Source organism: Lactuca serriola, chromosome 3, assembly GCF_051521515.1.
Source record: "Lactuca serriola cultivar US96UC23 chromosome 3, Lser_US96UC23_V15, whole genome shotgun sequence".
Taxonomy (NCBI): domain Eukaryota; kingdom Viridiplantae; phylum Streptophyta; class Magnoliopsida; order Asterales; family Asteraceae; genus Lactuca; species Lactuca serriola.
Window position 1 is genome coordinate 100047729 of NC_136410.1, and position 16721 is coordinate 100064449.

At 33.5% G+C, this 16721-nt stretch overlaps 2 protein-coding genes across 3 annotated transcripts; both read right to left on the reverse strand.

The window, feature by feature from the left end:
• Positions 1–2813: 2813 nt before the first annotated feature.
• Positions 2814–5626, reverse strand: LOC145095557 (ubiquitin domain-containing protein DSK2b-like). Its single transcript, XM_079033412.1, has 7 exons — positions 5404–5626; positions 4535–5157; positions 4365–4448; positions 3966–4024; positions 3761–3792; positions 3070–3141; positions 2814–2959 (listed from the first exon to the last, which is right to left on the reverse strand). The coding sequence occupies exons 1-7, from the start codon at positions 5624–5626 to the stop codon at positions 2814–2816; spliced, it is 1239 nt and encodes a 412-aa protein (XP_078889538.1).
• A 4768-nt stretch (positions 5627–10394) lies between these two features.
• LOC145092949 (G2/mitotic-specific cyclin-2-like) lies at positions 10395–13789 on the reverse strand. 2 transcript variants are annotated; one of them, XM_079030956.1, is made up of 9 exons: positions 13513–13789; positions 12974–13106; positions 12816–12872; positions 12571–12727; positions 12376–12501; positions 12187–12279; positions 11847–12068; positions 10899–11176; positions 10395–10799 (listed from the first exon to the last, which is right to left on the reverse strand). In XM_079030956.1, the coding sequence occupies exons 1-9, from the start codon at positions 13553–13555 to the stop codon at positions 10646–10648; spliced, it is 1263 nt and encodes a 420-aa protein (XP_078887082.1). In that variant the 5' UTR covers positions 13556–13789; the 3' UTR covers positions 10395–10645. The 2 variants fall into 2 exon arrangements, with proteins under 2 accessions (XP_078887082.1, XP_078887083.1); XM_079030957.1 differs by having other exon boundaries at positions 12376–12498; positions 13513–13788.
• Between the last annotated feature and the right edge of the window lie 2932 nt (positions 13790–16721).

Consider the following 16721-nt stretch of genomic DNA (forward strand, 5'->3'; position numbering starts at 1 on the left):
TTCTAATATATACACATTGAGTTGCACTTCTTCTTTACAAAGAGAATCACAACTCCATGCAATGAAACACTTGAATTGATTAAACATTTATCAAGTAATTTATGCAACTGCATCAACAACTCATTATGGTAAATGCTAGTTGATATGGTGCATGGAAAACCGGCGACGTCCTTGACATTAAATCAATCTTGCACTCCACTTGATGATTCGTAGGTATCCCAAAAAAGAAGTCACAGGAAACAATCAAGGGTACTCCGAAACTAATGCACCATCCGATATAAAACCTGATAATGTAAGCAATAAATACAAGTTGCGTTATGAAACTTTATTGTGGTTTGCCGGTTCATGAAACATACTTTCTTTGTAAGAACAATGAAAATACAAGTATAAGACATTTATACGTGAAATCAATATTCACATCTTCCATTTTAGGGTTGTTTGGATTGCTTATTTAAGGTGTGTATTAGCTTAGTGCAATTTGATACCATTAATAAGCACTTTTGATATAATACATATGAAAAGTGTTGGTTGGCTTAAATTAGCAGGTTTTAATAAGTTGTTTCTTTCTAATTTTTTGGAAGTGTTTGTTATACGTAAGGTTGTAAAAATCGCTTGACGGTAGCTTGACGGTCAACTGGTGTTAAGGGATTAATCGGTCTTGGCGGGGATTAATCAGGGACCATAGATTATTAATAAAATATTAATATTAATTAAATATTAATATATATTAAGAAAAACAAGTACTTCAAAATTAGAAAATAAGAAAAATTATAATTTGAAAATTTGGAAATACGAAAATATGAATATTTTGGTATAATATTTGAAAATTTGAAAATTTTGGAGTAAAAAAAGAAAGTTGGTTTTTTGAATTTTTTAAAATTTTTTTGACCTTTTTTGACTTTTTTTTTTTGACTTTTTTCAATTTTTTTGATTTTTGTTGACCGATTAATCCCGCCAAACCCGATTAATCCTAAATTTTCGATTAATGCCTAATCCTTAACGGTTGGAGAATGTCAAACGATTAATCTACGATTAATCGCCGATTAAACCCGATTTCTGCAACCATGGTTATACGTGAAAACTAATTTGCCTTTTTTATCATTGTTTTAACCCTAAAAAACCATCTAGCTGTTTTTTTTACGACCAAAGATATATACATATATATATATATATATATATATATATATATATATATATATATATATATATATATATATATATATATATATATATATATATATAACGGTTTATGCTTTTACCTCTCATTTTTTTTGGTCATTTTACATGTATAAGTAGAATTTGTCAAACATTGAAAACCAACTTACTAGCTTATTACGTTTTGGTATCATGTTGATTTATGAATCTAGGATTATGGATTTTGGGCAAAACGAATCAATTCCCCTTAAACGAATTGCTTCCGCTTTTCTTGTTTTTACCTTATTTTATTTGGATAAATTACACAAATGGTCCTTGTTTATAAAAAATACCACAAATAATTTTTATGAAAGTTTTATTATACTTGTGATCCATGTGGTTTCAAGAACTTTGCATAGAGTCTATTCTTGTTATGTTAATTTTTCTTTTTATAAATTTAAGGCTGCTCATGAATTTTGGTGAAATATAAAAGATTTGAATGTAAAATTCTAATAAATAATTCAGTTTTATTATTTTTTTTATTACTAAAGTGACATAGTTATCTTTGGAAACTCAATAAAGATCATACTACAAAAACAAATTATTATTTTTAGTGCCCTAACTGTTATTAGAGAAAACCGTAAAATTCTAATATATACACATTGATTTGCACTTCTTCTTTACAAAGAGAATCACAACTCCATGCAATGAAACACCCTAAACATTTATCAAGTAATTTATGCAACTGCATCAACAACTCATTATGGTAAACGCTAGTTGATATTGTGCATGGAAAATTGCGGTTTGCCGGTTCATAAAACAAGCACAACGAAAAATGCAAGCATAAGACATTTATAAGTGAAATCAATATTCCCAACTTCCATTTTAGGGGTGTTTGGATTGCTTATTTAAGGTGTGTATTAGCTTATTGCAATTTGATACCATCAATAAGCACTTTTGATATATTACATATGAAAAGTGTTGATTGACTTTAATTAGCTGGTTTTGATAAGTTGTTTCTTTCTAACTTATTTGGAAGTGTTCGTTATACGTGAAAACTAATTCGCCTTTTTTATCATTGTTTTAACCTTAAAAAGCCATTTGACCGTTTTTTATGACCAACGATATACATACCGGTTTATCCTTTTACCTCTAACCTTTTTACCAAACACTAAAAACCAACTTATCAACTTATTACGTTTTGATATCACGTAAACTAATCCAAACATTTTTCTTAAACACAATTTTGGTATTGTATAAGCTAATAGGCACTTTTAGAAAAAACATAAATTATTTAAAAAAAGCAAACCTAGACACCCCCGTCATATTTCCTCAATGTCTTTAACTTCATATAAAACTATTATGTTAAATTTACTCCCTTAGATGCCAAGTAAATACTTGCACAAAATTAGTGAGTTTAAGGATCTTTGGAAATGACTACTTATGATGCACAAGGGACATATATACGTCATAAACCGAAATCAAGAACACAAAACCACAATCAATCTTAAGATTCTGAAACCAAATTGCAATAACCAAGATTTCTAACACATCCAAAACACCCCAAATGGTATAAATTCAAAAACCATGTAATGAGGCAAAAAAAACTTCAACAAGCCAAGAACGAGTCCACACAACACATGTTTCTAGTACATACATGGCTAATGGCTCGGAAGCTTCTATTGACTGCCACGTAGGCGGTCAACAGCAGCAGGAACGTTACCTTTGGTGGCGGTCAAAGCTTCTAGATTCTTACGGGTATCATGAAAACCCATTGCCTCTAGTTGTGCAAGTTCACTAGCGTACAACACTTCTTCTGGGCCCACTGAAAAAAAAAAATCACCCAGGCTGAGTCAGCAACATTTACAAGTGCCACGTCAGAGGTTGTTTATACTTGATATAATATAAATATAATATGGTGAAAAAAGTGGTTACCATTATTCAAGTTGTTGTTGGGTGGTGTTGAGCCTGATGTTCCCTCTCCACTAAAAGGCTGAGATTGAGTTCCTGTTTCAACTTTCAATTCACAAATATGTTGATGCTAATGAAACTCAGTCCCATGTGGATGCCACGTCAGCATGGTCACGGGTCAAAATTAATGTTGCTAAAAAAATTGTAATCTCGGCCATTGCTTGTTTTCATCCAAGGGCCAAGATTGAGTTCTTAGTTCTCATGTGTATTTTGGTTGTGTTTTGAACACCTCTGTAAATACTTAAAATTTATAAAACTGACCATCGGACTTTTTGATATTTACCCTTTTAGCCATGAAAATTCAAAAATGCTAAATTAGACCAAAAGTACACGATTTTGGCTTTGATTAAGCCATTTACCCTGCCTACGTGGCATCCATGTGGATGTAGTTTGATCCGATTTTGCATATGTAGATGCCACATAGGCAGGGCAACCTGTTCAGTCTACTATAGGAGGTCACAAGGGAGCAATTATGCCAAAAAACTTGTGTTAGCATTTCATGGCTAAAAGGGTAAATCTCAAAAAGTTCTATCATCAAATTTATGTGTATATAAATCTCTAATCTCTAAAAATATGATGCTTCATTATCACTTATCAACATGAAGCACTCAATACTTGGTTTAGTGATGACATGTATTATTGGAAAAAGAAGTACCTGTGCCTCCACTTGTTTGACCTGCATCCCATCTGTATGCAAAAATCCAAATTTTATTTTCAACACAAACTCTTGATAATTCCATGTAAAAAGAATTCATTTATTTATGTAACATCTGAAGCCTAAAGTTATGAATTAGCATAATATACTGTTGATCAACTTAAGACCAAAGTTTGAGCAACAAAAGTTTGACCTAATAATTTACCTGGTGATTGGTTCCTCGCCAAGTAGGTAGGAAAGAGTTTGATGCAATGCCAACATTTCCTGCAGCATCATCAAGAAAAGAATAAAAAATAATACAACATGAAATATCATAAGTATTTATCTTCTTATTCATTCGTTTATCTGTACTAAATGAGAAAGTTATTTAAAAGGGTAAATTTAGGATTTCTCTTCCATAATTGCAATTTCTTGAGTATGACTAAAGAAACACACTAAAAACATACACTTAAGGGATAATGGATGCCCTGAATCTACATAACAAATGAGTGTAAATGTTGTATTTAAAAGGGGGTTTGCTTAACCATTTCATAAGAGATTATTCAATTATCATCTTAAGATTATGTGTTTTAATACATGAGATAGATATTAGACACACAATTACCTGCATGGTCTCTGGTGAAGTCAGTTGACTTTGACTAGTGAGGACAGGGTTTTGCATTATCTCTCTGTATTGGGGATTGAGTATCTGTGAAATTGTACCAGGTATGTTAGCAAAGTAAACCCCAACAAACAAATAAATCTAAAGATAATGAAAAAAGAAGAAGCAAAAACCGGATTCATGTTGTGTGGGTTTGAAAGGAGACGCTGAATGAACTGTGACATAGCTGGACTTTGCATAAGCTGACTCATTGCAATGGGATCAGGGGTAAAACCTAACATTCGTTCTAGACCTGGAATCTCAGGTCCACCTAAGTCAACAGGTGGTGCAGAGCTATCAGTCCCAGCAAGGTGACTTGGAGTACCACCACCACCACCTCCGCCGCTACCAGCACCACCAACTCTGGCTATCACTTCGCTGATGACTGCAGACTCAGCCATGCTACGGAAGATGACAGGATCATTGAATATGCGTGCAAGATCTGGATCCCTATCAATAGCTTCACGCGATTCAGGAGTATTGATTGCCATGTTGCGTACAGCATCTGGATTAGTGATTAGATGATCCATCATTTCTTGACTCATGTCGGAATTCTGAACCCATGGTAGCTGTATTGGTTCAACCCCTGGAATTGCACTAAAATCAATTGTAGAAGGTGATAAATAACGATAACCACTCATTGTTTCCGATTCAGTTGTAGAAGGTGATGAAGTATCAGATCCACTCGTTGTATCGTCTTCAGATGCAACAGGAATATAAACACGAATCAAGTAAACAATGTGCTCTGCCTCCAAATCTATGAATCACAAACAGAAAATATGCAACTATAGTCCCAATTACAACGAAACAGAAGCATTCAAACAAATTCAGTCGCAATTATAACATTAATTAACCAACGAATAATTGAACAGTCAATTAATAAGAGCTACTATCATAGCATCCGAATCATTTCAGATTGCAATTACGATTTCAATCCTATTGAGTAAACATGTAAACATCATGCAGATATAGAACCAGTAAGGACTTGATGAAAGTAGAATACCATAGCTCCTAAGAGTGCGATCGTCTTTGAGAAGGCGGCCGTTATTGATCAAACGCTGCTCTTCCACACGCACATCAGAGTTTTTTGCAATCACAGACTTAAGCGATTCGACAGACGAATCCAGGCTCACGTGAACGACGATCTTCTCGCAGGCAGAAAAACGTATGTTAATGGTGACAACGTCACTTCCGCCACCCTCATTTGCCTCGCCTCCGCCTTCCATTGAATTGGCGGAGTTGCTGATTCCTATGCTATGAAAACCTAAAAACACTGATATCTAGCGCTCTGAAAACTTGAGGAAGAGGATGAGAGGATCTCTCTTTGGGTTCGCCTTAACTGACAAAACAACAAAATAGTAATAATTATGGCGCTAAAATGCAAACAAAACTTATACGTTTAAAAATTATTTTGGCTTTTAACTTTTTTTTTTTTCATTTTCAGTTAAAGTAGTTATAGAAATTTTGACTTTCTAATATGGACAAAATTCCATGTCATTAAAGTGAAATGGGCTCCAAGCATACAACCATATATAAAAAATATAAAAAGTATTAATTATGAAAAATATTACCGTAATTAAATTCAAAATACATTTATTATATGGAGATTATTAATACATTTCACATTTAATTATGGTAATATTCCTTATAATTAATGTATTTTACATTTAATTATGGTAATATTTATCCTTAATTAATGCTTGCTTTTAAGACACATATTAAAAAATCCAAAAAAAAAAAACATTGAAGTTTCATTGGCCACTTCTCTTTCAACAACACTTTTGCATGTAGATTTTAAAAATATGTTACATATTTATTTTTGAACAAATTACTGATTTGCAAGAATTTTTTTGTCATTTGCAAATATAAAAGACAAAATTGCAAAAATGATCCTTGTGGTATGTATTTTTTGGAGTTTTAGTTCAAACCACGGCTATTTTGGATTGGTGGTCATTTTGAAGTAGTTTACATGCAGTTTTGGTCCCTGTCCAAACTAAAATAACTATTATAACCTTAATGAATTTAATTTTCATTTTTCTTTCACTTTTTAAAATTAGTATTATTATTAAATATAAAATTATTATTATTATTAAATACAAAAGGGAAATATGAGACCCACTTCGTTGGTCTTCATCGATCTCGAATGGTTCGAACGGAGGAGACCAAAATTGAAACGAAGGTGGAGATGGTTGTTCTTATTGCAGCAGGAGGGCAGCGGTAGTCGGAACTTCCATAGTAGTAGTGGGAGGTGGCGATATAGCGATGGCAGCCACTGGTGATTGGACTCACGACGACAACAACGATTGGCGGCAGCTCCGCCGCTTCCTTCCTCTCCTCCGGCTATGAACTACGAGTGGAGAGAGTGCAGGGTGACACTGGTGATGGAGGGGCTATGGTGGTGCAAGATAGGGAGGAAATGGGAGGAGTGGCAGTGTTTCTTGGTTGTATGTAGGGATGTCAACAGGGGCAAACGGGACGGGGAGTGCATCCCCCACCCATGCCCCCGAAATTTCTCTGTTCCCCCGTCCCCGCCCCCGCCCCCGAATACCCTTTATTACCCCTGCCCCCGCCCCCGTTCCCTCACCCCCGATTGATTTTAGGATGACTTTTTTTGGGCTAAAAGAAGTTGTTATTTAGGTAAAAAGGAAGCTATTTTTTAGGTAACAAATAATTATTTATAGCAGAATTTTACATATTAAAAATAAAAATGTTATGGCATCTTAAAAACATTATACTAACAACTTAAAAACATGTTTTCTTTATGAATTTTGGAAGCTCACAATCATGGTTTTGTTTATTTTATTTATATAATTAGTATATGTAAATATATATGTAATTTATTAACAGGGTCCCCATGGGGTTTCGGGACAGGATTGCCTACCACCGCCCCGCCCCCGATTTTTATAAAAAATTCCCCCAAACGGGACGGGGCCCCCACGGGACTTTTTGACATCCCTAGTGGTATGTGACGGAACAATAGAGTAAGGTGGTGGTTCGACAGAGATGGTCGGCGGTAGCAGCAACGTAGAACGATGGTGGTGGTTGACTCCTCAACAGCAACGATGGGGGTGGCAAGTGGTTGCAACACAGCGGTGGTGGCTATCTCCAACAACAGTGGCGGCGACAACTTATTGCCTTCATTCTCTTCGTTTGCCAGCAATAAATGAGAGGGGGAGAGAGGCGGTGGAAGGCAACAAATGGTTGGAGAGGAGTAGTTCCGAAAGAAGCAACAAAGATGGGTGGTGGTGGCTTACGTCAGCAATGGGTGGCAGCTACGATGCCCGGTTTTCTTCTTCTGTATACATTCGTTGTTATAGTGTCATTGAGAGGAGGGTAGTGGCGAGTTGCAGGTGACGGGAAGGAGACTGTGGAGGGTGGTAAACGATAGCGGAGATCACAAACGGTGGTGGGTTGTTTCAGCCGACAACTCGCCGGTGTCATTTTCTTCGTCGGTGGAGTACGAATGAGTGGGAGAGGTCACAAAGATGACTGATGAGGTGGTGACATGGGTTTCACCCGTGAGAGAGAGAGAGAGAGAGAGATGTGGGCCAAATTAATCAATTATTTTCTTTTTTCTTGAAATTAAATAGAAAAAATATATCAGAAGGGCATTACAGTCATTTCAGTTTACCGAGGAACCAAAAACGCAACCAAACTACCTCAAATGGACCACCAATCCAAAAAAAGTGGTTTGGACTAAAACCCCCAAAAAGTGCATACCACAGGGACCATTTTGCAATTTTGTCAATATAAAAAGACTAAATTGCCCTTTTTAATTTTTTTTTCAAATTTTTTTATTTTAATTTCAATTTTTAATAAAAAAAGAACCATATGTTCCCACCCATATCTTAGATGTCTTAGATGCTGCCTATTTTTTATGAGGAAAAATGTCTGCAGTCTGCGGACCACATCTGTAGACCTCTGTAGTAAAAAAAAGTGGACCAAACGTCTGCAGTCTGAAAAAAGAACACTGTTTGTTTTTTTAACATCTGCGGGCTACTAAAAGAAACTAACATCTAAATAAACTGATTTTTTTAAACTTCAAAGTGATTTTTTAATATTTTTATGACTTTGTTATAAATAATTAACGAATCTATATCAACTTTTATGTATTATTGTATAAAAAATAAAATAAAATGGTATGAATTAATGTATATATTTGATAAAAACCAACAACTTTGGTTGCAAAGTTATAACTAAACATTATAATTAGTGATCAAAGAATTTGATACATAAATGGATGGAAATAAACTTCGATTTTTTCAATTAAATCCATTAAAAACGTACCATAAATATTTTCTCGAGAAATTGACGATACTGGATACTATATTAAATAATGTTTTATAAAATTTGGCAAAAAAATATAAGAATATATTATGATTTTTTTTTCATATTTATATAAACAACTTCAACGACTATTATTGTAATAAGTTTTTATTTATAAATTTATCAAATTGTATCGTCGAACGTTTTTTTTTAAAGTTTTGTAATTTTTTTTTTCAATTTGTTTATCATTAAAAAAGTTGGAAAAAATATAAATTAAAAAAAAAACTTGAAAAAAAATAAAGATATATATATATGTTTTTTTAGGCTAGAAGATGTCTGAATATGTTAGAAGACGCTGGTCCACATCTGCGCCAAGAAGAGGGCGCGCAAACATTTTTAGGTCTGCAGTCTTCAAAAAAACAAACAGTCTGCGCGACGCAGACAGAAGAGGCCATGCAGATCTGCAGACAAAAAACAAACACTACCTTAATCTCTTCTCTCATAAACCCTAGGTTTTGGATACCAAAAGTCGCTACTCACCACCACCATTACTAGAGCATCAATATTATGTCCACCTTTTGTCACAACTTACCTTACCGACCTTCTCCTCTCCCTCCCACGCTTCCCTTCTCGGCCATAAACCATTTACCACCTAGGGTTGTTTCACTAGCTTCGACGTTTCTAGGCGGATCCAACATTGATCCCGAATGTTTTTTTGTTTTTTTGAAAACCCTAGTTCGCCAAATATGAAAACGAAGTTCGTCAGGAGTTCGGATTCGACATCGCCAAAGAAAGATATACAAAGAGGAATACAACAATGGTTGCTCCGATTAGGTAGCTAGTGCCCATGGGCAAAGCTTATTAAGGGCCAGAAGGGGTTCCCCCCCCCCCCCCCCCCCCAGACGCCCCCACCCACAAAATAATAATAATAATGAATGAATAAATAAATAATTGTTCAAGCTTCTCCCATGCCAGTGCCACCGTCATTTCGTTTTCATTTTGGTTATGTTTCCGACGAGAGAAGAGACTAATGATGAAGCTTCCGGTGGGAGGGGTTCATAGGTGGTGGTGGTGTTCTTCAGAATGATTGAAATGAGAGAGGGCATGAAAAATGGGCATTCAAAAACCCCTTTGCATTCAAAAAACTCTTGTATTTTCAATTATCTTTGAGATTTACAAAAATATATTTTCAATTATCTTGTTTGTTTTTAGACATTATTTCTTATTCCATGTTAACCTAAAAAAAAAAAGTTAAATGTAATGTAAACAACCGGTAATTTCTTAAAAAAGCAGATATTTGAGTTAATGTGAAAGATTTTGAAAATGAGTTTTTTGGTATATAAACAAAAAACATATATTTTTCTGAATGTTGTTATGATTGTGTGCTTTTCTGCGTTTGTCTTTAAAAAATAATAATAAAACTCAAAAAGGTAAAGGCATATTTATATTTCCGTAACAAAATCAAAAACCAAACTCAAAATTGTAATATATATATATATATATATATATATATATATATATATATATATATATATATATATATATATATATATATATATATATATATATGAACAATTTCAATAATTTATTTTTTATGTGCTCTTTGAGATCATAACCTAAAACAAAAATAAAAAACAATAACAATTTTCTAAAAAATTGTTAAAAAAGAAAGAGATAATTTTTCCAGCCAAAGAGCACTAGTAAGAAAAAAAACTTGAGATGAACATGTTAAAAAGTAAGTTATGATGATATTATTGTAAAAATGTTAAATCACAAGATCAATAATTATGTTCAACATGAACAAACATTAGGCCTATTTGGTTGTTCACACAATTTGAACCACCATGAAAAAAACTAATTAATCCCCACCACCCCACCCCAAAAGCCCAAGGGCAACAAGGTAAGTTGCTAAATTATTCTCTAAACGACCCCTCAGAATTCCTCAGTTGTTAAAACCAACCCCAAACTTTCATAATTCTTCATTGTTGGCTCCCTTCTTCTACAACAATAAAGTTTGCTGGCTCACACTTCGCTGCATACCCAAACTTTGAAGTATTGTACTTCCTGTAAACTCCTGTTAATCTCCCTGTTCCTGCCTTTTCATGGCATTTCACCATCATTCTTGAACATTCCCTTCAAAAAAGTCAAAATATTTCATCAATTACAAAATACGTCAACATAATTTATCGATTACAAATATCAAAATTCAGCGAAGAAAGATTAAGGGCTTACAGAAGTTGATCTTCGGTGTAGTTTGTATGCCATTCACATGTCTTTGACCATTGTTTTAGCCCATAAAGACTGCATTGAGCAGTGTAAACGGAAGCTGCAGCCAAAAACGAGGGGGTGAATTTGATCATTTCGTATTCCACAAGGCAAAGTTCCATCAAGTAAAACGACATTTGCTCCAGTTTTATCTCAGATTGCGCAGCCTTCAGATATCTTTTCAAGAACACATATGGTGTTGGAACTGACATGTTGAACTCTAATGTGTTCAACATTAACTTTTCCTATAAAAAAACACATAAATACGTTTATTATATATGTAATCAGTATCATTCCCATATAAAATCTTGAACTTTTAAGCACAATTTCAAGAATTTCAAACTTGGGTGTCACCCCAGATGCTTATACGATCAAAATCATTGAAACGTCTTCAAGTTTAAACAAAGTTGCAAGGTTTTTTTTAACTTTAAGTGAAATCTTTTGACTTTTAAGCACCACATTTCAAAATCCCATATAAAATCTTTAACTTTTAAACACAATTTCAAGAATTTCAATTTTGGGTATCACCCAGATGCTTACAAGATCAAAATCATTGAAAAATCTTTAAGTTTTAAGCAGCATTGCAAGATTCTTAATTTTGAGTGAAATCTTTGACTTTTAAGCACCACATTTCAAAATTTCATATAAAATCTTTAACTTTTAAACACAATTTCAAGAATTTCAATTGTGGGCATCACCCAGATGCTTACAAGATCAAAATCATTGAAAAATCTTTAAGTTTTAAGCAACATTGCAAGATTTTTGAATGATACCTTTTGGCATTTAAGCACAAACAATTCAAGAATTTCAATTTTGAATCCCAAATGCTTACATGAAAGATCTTTTGACTTTTAGTAAAAGATAGATGCATAAAACAAGATCAAAATCAATGAAAAAGCAATAGAATTTTAGTACCATTTCAAGAATTTCAGTTCTGGAGTATGCTTTGTCTGAGATGAAAACCAAATCATCAACCACAGGAACAGAAACTTCCTCATATTTACAAGCTAAAAGCATGGCAACCAAACCAACCAATTGCAACTTCTTTCTAACCACACTTTGTTTAGCCAAGAATCTGTCTATCAGATTAACTGTCAAGAACAGTGTCTCTTGTTGAAGATCAAACTTGTGGTGCACCTGATTTGATTTTGGAAATCATCTTTGTTTAGTAATTGTCTCAAAAAAGAATGTCAAATCTTTAAAAGGGTATATATGGAAATTTCAAATTTTGAAAGTTAAAAGAGCCAAAAGTTACCTCAACAAGCCAGTCAATTAGTATTGCTCTCATTCTTTCATTGATGTCAGATTGTTGTGTTAACATATAGTTAGGTGAAACCATGCCATAACTCTGCCATAAACAGATCCAATTTATATATATAAACATGTGGGTCCCTTTGATTAAACCAAAAGTTAATAAAGTTTCAATTTTTTTTTAAATGGTTACCTCCATCTTTCTGTAATGGGCATAAAGATCTTCAACATATTCAACAACAGCAAGGTGATTTTTGGTGTCTGAGACATCGATATCAACAACTGGTTCTTCAAATATGTCCTCCATTTCAACTTCCTGCTATGAGTTTCAAATTAATTATTTATAAAAAATAAAATTGAGAATTCTGCATTTGAAAAGGATCCATACCATATGATCTTTTTGAGGTTCTGTTGTTTCCAAGGACATGGGAACAGGTTGATCTTCCATGTCTTCCCATACCTTAAAACTCTCAGATGATTGTTTTGGGTTCAAAACATCCTCGGGGAAACACTGTTTCTTGTTGGCAATTTGAGCAGCAAGTTTCCTTTATTAGAAATAACACAAATTAGCATTTTGTATGGTTGATTACAAGATTCAAATTCAAAAATTTATAATGGGTTTCAGATCTTAACCTTGTGATTGGCCTATGAACTTGATTTGGAACACTGTTCTCATTGTTTCCATTTGCTCTAGAGATCAAATAATAGTATATAAATCAGCAAAATGTATGTATAAAATGAGAATCTGTGATAAAATAATGAAGCTTTTTGAAAAATTACTGAACACATACTGTGGTAAAGTTCTCTTGTTTACAGCACAGGGGTAAAGTTGAGCTCCTCCTTTCTGATTAATCACACCCAAAGCTCTTCTGTTATTGCTAACATCAACACCAAACTTTCTAGTAGTCATCTTCTGTCCTTTAACTTCATAAACACAAACAAAAATACTAAGTCAAAGTAGAAAAAAAAGGAACCTCAAATTCAGAGTTGGGGTTTTTCAAATTCAAACATGAAAGCTGCAAGAAAATCTTGATCTGACTTTTGGATTTTCAAATACAAATATAACCCACGTCAAAATAAAGCGGAATCATTCTTAGATTGGAATTTAGGGTTTTCAAATTCTAAAACCCTGATCTAACGTTAATCAGTGTTTTGAGTTTACCAATAGGCTACGTCTATTGTTCAGATTCGGAAATACAAACACAAATCGAAAAGAAAATAAGAAAAACAACCCGATTCATATACAAGATTTGAAGTTAGGGTTTTCAATTTCAAATGTGTAAGCTGAAAGAAAATCTTGATCTAACTTCCATTAGTGTTGTAGATTTACCTTGAAGATTTGTGGGTTTTTTGTTATCGACTGAAATCTCCATTGATTAAATGAATAAAAATCCGAAGAAATTAAACAAAACCCAACTTAAAAGATCTTGCGATAAGGCAAATCTGTCAAGAACCCACAAATCAAAGAACCCTGGGATGTAGATTAAGAGCATTTAATTTAAAGACGCCATTGAAATCTACACAGTGATGAGTGCATTAACTGGAAAGAAGATGAAGAACAAATGAAGAGAGAGAGAGAGAGAGAGAGAGAGAGGATGAAGAGAATAATGGGGAAAGTGTGTCCGAAGGGGGGGTAATTATATTTGAAACCAACGGCTAGTAAAATATTTCCGTTGGATTATAGATAAAAATATATCAGGAATACGTATGACTTTTTAGGTCTTTTTGGGCAGCAAACCAGCAACGGTCAGGTTTTGGCTTCAATGTGCATGTGGTGGACACCTTTCATTTCAAATCTTTTATTATTTTGTCTAAGTTTTTTATTTTTATTTTTGTTTAAAAATAAATTTCCAAATTGGTCCCTGGATCAATCTTTGATGAATAGTCCCAACTCCCAATAATACTCATCAATAAAATTAACAATAAGTTAAGTAATATTTAGTTTACTCATATTAATAAATCTGTATTACATAAGGTTTAGTATTTATTTATTTTTCAGAAGAATCAAACAATTTTTACTCATTGTCTTCAATCTCCATCACTGTCTATGCACCACATTCCATCAAACAACATAAGCAACAGAGCCAAAAATTCAACATATATACATGATAATTTGTGATAATCAAAAGAATAATTACTAAAAATATAAAATTATATTTTTATGATCAGTTTTTGAGATATTTTAAAAATGACCATTTTATAGTTTATAGTAGGTCAAATTTGTTTCGAACTAACTTTATGTCACATTAAAATTATATTTTTAGAATAATAAAGTCCATTTAGAATTCAAATGATAGCCTTAGATTAGATGGAATTTATTTCGGACTAACTTTATGTCACATTAAATGTACACATTATATAAAAAGTACATTTTGAAATCAAATTTAATATTAAAAGTTCGGGTTTTGGATTTCAGACTACTTATTGTAGATAGGAAAAAACGTACTTTGAAATTTCAAAAACAATACATTATCACTTAATTGTACATGAGATTATCATATGATGGATGTCTCACATAGTTCACTAATATTTTTACGTTTTAGGGGTTATATGAAGTATATATTGTTGGTCGTGTTTGTTGCATGCATTTTTTGTATCTTTTTGCTCACCTTTTGTCCCCTATATAGTATAGGGCATTGCATTTAATGTACATTTTAAGAAATTACATGTTTTCAATGTGAACAACCATATTTGCACATTTGTGTGGTGATTTAAGGCTATGAAGATTTGAACACACTTTTGGGGGGTGGATGGAATCTCGGATGAAAGTTTCAGATCAATCGGGCGAGAAACGAAAAAGTTGAAAAAACCAAGTTAGTGCTTTGGATGTAGAAATTGGACACAAGCTATGTTAACCGAAGAAAGGAGTTGACTCAATGCATGGGCCGTGCCATGTTGCACTAAATGGACACGCATCACGTTCTATGGAAATTGACACTTTTTAGGAATTGACTTTTGGATGAAGACCTGTATAAGGAAACATACTTACCCTCAACACAGGTTGTGTTGAATTACGTTCGTGTCCTTCCTTTTTGGCATATTTCCCTTTTTGCCTTATCATGAGATTTTGGTCATTTTTATAGATGTGTGTTGAATAGTCTAATAAAATAAACCTAATCTAAACTAAAAATCTAGTTTTAAATTTATAAATCCTAACAATGTAACACCTCATTTTCGAGATAAAAAAGATATAAATAGTTTTTATAAAAATAAAAGTGAAAATACATGGCGTTTTAACAAAAATGATCAACATGAAAGTTATAGTAGTCGTCAAAACGAACGCATGGATATAAAGAACGTCTAAAAAGGAGTTCATAAAAAGAAGTTATGATTTTTATAAGATTTGTCAGAATTTATAAAAATCATCGTGGCATAGTCCACTATGTGTCGCGACGCGGTGCATTAAATGCACGTAACTCTCCTGTAGAACATTGTGCAAGCAAGAAGAAGTATGACCAGGCGTAAATTCCAACCTATAAAAGGAGGGTCAAGTCTCCTCATTTCTTTGCACCATTCTCTATTCTAGAGTGTCTCTCTCTCTTCCCCGAGCAATTTGGTCCCTCGTGATTCGACTTCTCATTATGTAGTATCGTTAGTGAAGCTCTAGAGGTTCTAGAAGGATATAAGAAAGTAAGTGTCGAAGTTCTGCTCGTGGCTATTTGGAGTTCGTCAATTAGGTAAGTTACACTTTCACTTTAAGTATAACATGATATGGAATATAATCATTGTCGTTATTAGAAACATGTGTATTAAATTAATCATTAATCTCAATTATTATACTAATTGATCTACTTACAGGTGTGGTGTCTAGGATACATACATTGGCCTGGTTGTTGGATTTTAGAAAAGCTATGTGCCAAAATGATCCTGCTCCCCGACTGTCTTGACTAGCTAATTATTATTTGATAGTCATTTAGTGGTATCAGGATTAGTGAAGGATCTAGCTTTTTTTTTCAAATTTCCTTAGAAATTGATCGTTTATTGTGTTATAGGTTAATACTTTTTGGCACGTCTGTTCGTCAGTTGGACTACTATTAATTGTTCGAGCACTGTTCAGGTGAGTTCGTCAGTATACCTCATATGACAGTGGATATCCTTGCATTATAGGAAATATGACTTGTTAGTATATGCTTACACTGGTAGACTAGATTAGTCTTTTGTATCTGATGCCTGTTTGGTTGATATCTTGTTTATAAGGGTTGATGATGGAATGACGAAAGGCTGCAAGTCAAAGTCACATATGCATTAAGGGAATGAAGAAATGTTGTGAGTCGACAATATTAATGTGGAGGGTTGAGGACGGATGTGACAACCGTCATTTTCCGGTCATGTCAAAGTCAAATAAAGTCAACAAGTCAAACCGGTCAACTCAATTAACCTTTGTATATTAGGGTTTACATCATGTTTACTATTGTACAACACATTATCTTTATGCAAAGTATCACTTTGAGTCTTCACGTGTTTAGAAAATCTAAGCCCTAATCAAGGTAAGTGATGGAACTACTCGATAAAAACATTATTACATACCCTTCGGGGGCG